We start from the raw sequence: 4,306 nt of genomic DNA on the forward strand, positions 1-4,306 counted from the left end.
AGAAATAAATTCCTTCAGAATTCAAAACAGCCTTTTTGGAAAGTTTACCAGAGACTATCCAAGACATTTGCAAAAAAAATTTAATCTAGGATAACACTTAAATCATTTGAACACCAAAAAACTACTTTTATACTACAGATTGACTGACACCTCATGGAATTTATCTTCCATTGGTTTTATCTCAAAAATGATTTCTGAAAATAGCCCTGCAGGAAAGCAAACATTAGAACTGTAACTGCACAGCATGACAAATGTTTCTTGCAACAAAGACGTCTCAAATAAACCAAAATAAGCCACCATCAGCTTGACTGAAATGTCCTTTTTCTAAAATCAAGGATACAGCAAGAAGGAATGGATCTGGTTAAGGATAACTAGGCTGGCAGCACCAAGGCACAGTTTAGACAACCTTCTTCTCCCACCTAGTGGCAAGAAGCAAAAAGAACAAGGTCTTCGGGAATGCAAACATAATTTCCATTTCCTGGAGTACCTAGCATTTGTATTTCATACTGCAAGGACGATGGCTTTACTTTAAATTACTTATTTGGGGAAAATAATCCATTTCCCTCCAAGTTCATCATTTACATCCAAAGTCAAATCCAAAGCAGTTTAAAGTAGGAATAAACAAGAGATAAATAAAAAATTTTATTTACTATCCTTCACATACAAAGTATCATTTCTCAGATGAAAAAAACCTCTGTGAGAGAAGCAGTACACCCATTTTGAATCTTTGCACACAGTTTTTTGACAAAGTCTAAAAGTTTTGCCAAATGCCATTTTGGTTTTGACTAAATTTGTTAAAGCAGCTTTGAGGCATCAATGTCTAGATGACACTTTAATCAATATCTATTGAATTATTCCATATTTCAGACTGATGTCATTCTTTAGAAAACTGTACATGGATAGAGGGTAGAAAAGAAGCCAAACAACTGATTGTACAATACTTAAAATTTTCAACAGATGGCACTTTACAGCAAGGAACCTGTACTGTCTAATTGAAACAGAGCAAATTGGATGGCTGAGTGCACTGACATGCCAAAGTCTGCCACAGGAAAAAAAAACCCAAAACTAATATCTTCAAATTTGAAAGCACAGTTCTATAAAACTGAAAGTACAAAGAGGGAATCTAAAGCTAAACAAAGCATGTTAGTTCACAGTTTATCTCAGATATTAACCACACTGAGATGTTCTTCACAAAGGTGAGATGTTCCCACCTTCTTCTCAGGCAGAACTTACAGCTAGGGTGCAGCTGAAAGGCAGCAAAGAAAATCGGACCATCAAAATGTATTTATTACTGCATAGTGGCAAAGATCTAAGTAGTGGGCAAGCTTCACATTTTTAAAGCAAATTTATAGAAGATTAAATCAGCAGCCACAATCAAGCAGCAATTGCTATGCTAGACAAAAAAAAAGGAACATAGGATTGGTAAATCTTGTGAGGGTTTACAGATTAGCTACTGCCACCTAGGAACATTCACTATTGTTAAAATCACTCATGCCCATACACAGAAAATATACACCTAGAGTATCTCCAGCTCTCAGTGGCATGCAAAAAAAATCCTTAGACATCTGAGATGAATTCTTAAAGTGATGTGACAAGTCTAGGAAAAAAAAACAGCTTTTGCATGCACACAACTCTACCAAAATATTTTACTAAGCATGATTTGTCCCAGAAAATTCACCTGAAATACAGAAAACATTTTGTAAATCTATCATCTGCACCTAAACACCATCAGGCACTCCACAGAGAGATCTGTGGGACAAAATAAGTTCCCCCTTTGGCATTAAGCAAGGGAAAACTTCAGGCACAGGAACATACAGGAAAGGCAGGGCAAGTACTGAGCCTCAAAAATCCGTGATAGCTACAGTCTTCATCCTGATTATAAGCAAAAAACATCTAGGCACATCAGGATCTCCTTCAGCAGTCAACAAACTAACAAGCAGCAGTGAAAATACAGCAGAAATGCAGCAACTATAGTAAACAAAAAAAAAATTCAGTCCAGGTATTGGCCTTATCAGACTTCAGTACAGCTGCAATTTCAGCACATTTTTCTTCCTGCACTGGTAGCAGCAGGTTCATCTCTTGCACAGATTAAAAACTCCAAGCCATTCATACATTTAGAATCAACAGATCCACATGCCTTGCAGTTAATTTTCAGACTGATCCATGATTTTGGTGCCAAGGAAAGCCTTGCTAATCTGGTACCTACAACCTCTGCTCAGAATGAGGAAGTTGTTTTCACACAGCTCCAGCCAACTTCAACATTACAAAAATTTATGCCCCAATCCATTCATTTAGTGAGAGATTTCCATATATCTGATTCAGGCTGCTTCCAGTCTTCTCCTGTTAGTTCTTTCAGGTTCAAGTCTTTGAAAAACTCCAAACGATGACTGCAAACAAAAGAGAAATAAAGTCCTAACTTTTGTAGTTATGTGTAAGAGCAAAGACAAACAAAGTAATGAAACCAGCAAGGAACAGTCCCTTCACACAGTTTCATCTGCTACCAACATCTGAAAAAGACAAGGGGTTTTTTTTAAAGGGGTACTATAGAAAGAACTCCTTCTTAAAAGGTATTACAGCCATTCTCCAGTGCAATACAATAAATAAAAATAAAATATAAACTTCCATTTGCCACTGAATATGGATGTGCTTTATTAACAATAGCTCAGATTTTTTTAATATACAGTTGCAGAAGCTTATTTTTTCTTAAATAAAGGGTAATTTACCTAAAATTTACCCTACCTCACCATCACTTATGTTGTATGACAAGTTTCCTAAGAGCTATATAGTGTGTCCTCTAGAGCTGGTTCTTTTATACAAAATGCTCAGGAGTAACAGGTTTTATCAGGTCATCTCAGCCTCAGAGGCAAAAAAAATAAACAGACCCAAAGCACAACATAAAAATCCAAATTCTCTGGTTTTTCTACTGATACTGGGCATCCTTTAATTATATATTTTTTTTGTTTAGTCTGCCTTTTCAATTTTTTCCATAGCATGGAACCATCTGTAGAGGTGAAAGCCTTTAGAACAGCCTTTAGCCTTAGTAGGGGAGGAGCAGAAGAGATTTACTGGACATGTATCTGACATTATCACTACAACAGCACTTCAGGAGGAGCTGAAGTCAAGAAGGAAAAGTAGAACAACCTACTCATGATTTAGATGAGAAAGGTGATAAAAGCAGATACCAGTGGTACTGAAAGAGTAATTTTCTATGCCCCTATCATGGAAACCAAGCACTAACTACAGTGCTTTATGTAAAGTACAGCACCAGTGGACCCAGAGCTGTTACTGTAACAAAAATACCAGGGGCATCCAATCCAAAAACCAGATCAGCTTTCTCAAGTATTTCAACAATAGTTCAATCATTTTACAGAAGAGCTCATTTTATACTTACAAATCTGGTTCCTGTCCTTCCTGCACTTGGTGTGGAGGCACAGGATAAAGTGCTTCATATTTTCTCTCTTCTCCCGAGCCATGAATCGCAAATGCATTGAACTTGTCAGTGCATGGTGGAAAATAACTCCAAGGAAGAAGAGCTTTACCCTCCCATTTCCATTTCATTCTGGTCACCTCAAACTCCAAAGGAAGTTCTTCCTGTTAAAGGAGAAAAAAAAATTTAAATGAGAGGTATTGGCCATCTTTTGATGAGAAAGTAGTTAAATAAAAATCATTATGAATGTACTTGAGCACTTACTTTCCATGCTTTTCTTCTGCCAGAAAGCAGCAGCAGTAAGTACTGCCCATGGCTGTCAAAGAATCAGAGTTTTCCTAAAATTATGTCAAGTTATTAGTGCATTATAGCACCACAAATATGTACATTCCCCACACTGACCCAATTTCTGTGTCTAGTCCCCCTCATACATGTGTCTCACAAGCATTAGAACTGCAAGTGTAAATTAACTTCTGGGATTTCCTCAGTGCTGTACTTACGGACAAAGCTCAACTTCCAAATACTGCTCAGTTCTGTCACTCAGAAAGAACGCTTCTACAACTGAAAAAAAACCAAACCAAACGATTAAAAATAACCCCAAACTATCAGTATTTTATATTAACTATTCTGTAATACCCTGATATCTTTATATCCCATTGATACAACTCAACTTTCACATGTTTTGACCTGCCAGAGCCTGACTTGCTACTGACACATACACAGTAACTACAACCCAAATGTTCAAAATGCTGAACCACAGTTCCAGCTTCAAGAGCTCTTATTTTTAACTGCTGCGATCACAAAGAGCTTTGTAAAGTACTGTACTGACTTTGTTAGCTTTACCAATTCCAGTTTTGAAAACACTTACCTTGATGCAGC

General features: G+C 36.9%; 1 protein-coding gene across 2 annotated transcripts in view; it reads right to left on the reverse strand.

The window, feature by feature from the left end:
* Nucleotides 1-605: 605 nt before the first annotated feature.
* CUNH4orf33 (chromosome unknown C4orf33 homolog) overlaps nucleotides 606-4,306 on the reverse strand; it is a 5,554-nt gene continuing 1,853 nt past the window's right edge. For both annotated transcript variants that reach the window (XM_031063755.1, XM_031063756.1), the window contains exons 3-6: nucleotides 3,928-3,988; nucleotides 3,692-3,743; nucleotides 3,392-3,591; nucleotides 606-2,387 (exon numbers count right to left, since the gene is read on the reverse strand). In XM_031063755.1, the coding sequence (XP_030919615.1) occupies nucleotides 2,288-2,387; nucleotides 3,392-3,591; nucleotides 3,692-3,743; nucleotides 3,928-3,988 (413 nt within the window). In that variant the 3' untranslated portion in view covers nucleotides 606-2,287. The remainder of the gene's footprint in view (nucleotides 2,388-3,391; nucleotides 3,592-3,691; nucleotides 3,744-3,927; nucleotides 3,989-4,306) is intronic.

Source organism: Geospiza fortis, unplaced genomic scaffold (assembly GCF_000277835.1).
Source record: "Geospiza fortis unplaced genomic scaffold, GeoFor_1.0 scaffold276, whole genome shotgun sequence".
Taxonomy (NCBI): domain Eukaryota; kingdom Metazoa; phylum Chordata; class Aves; order Passeriformes; family Thraupidae; genus Geospiza; species Geospiza fortis.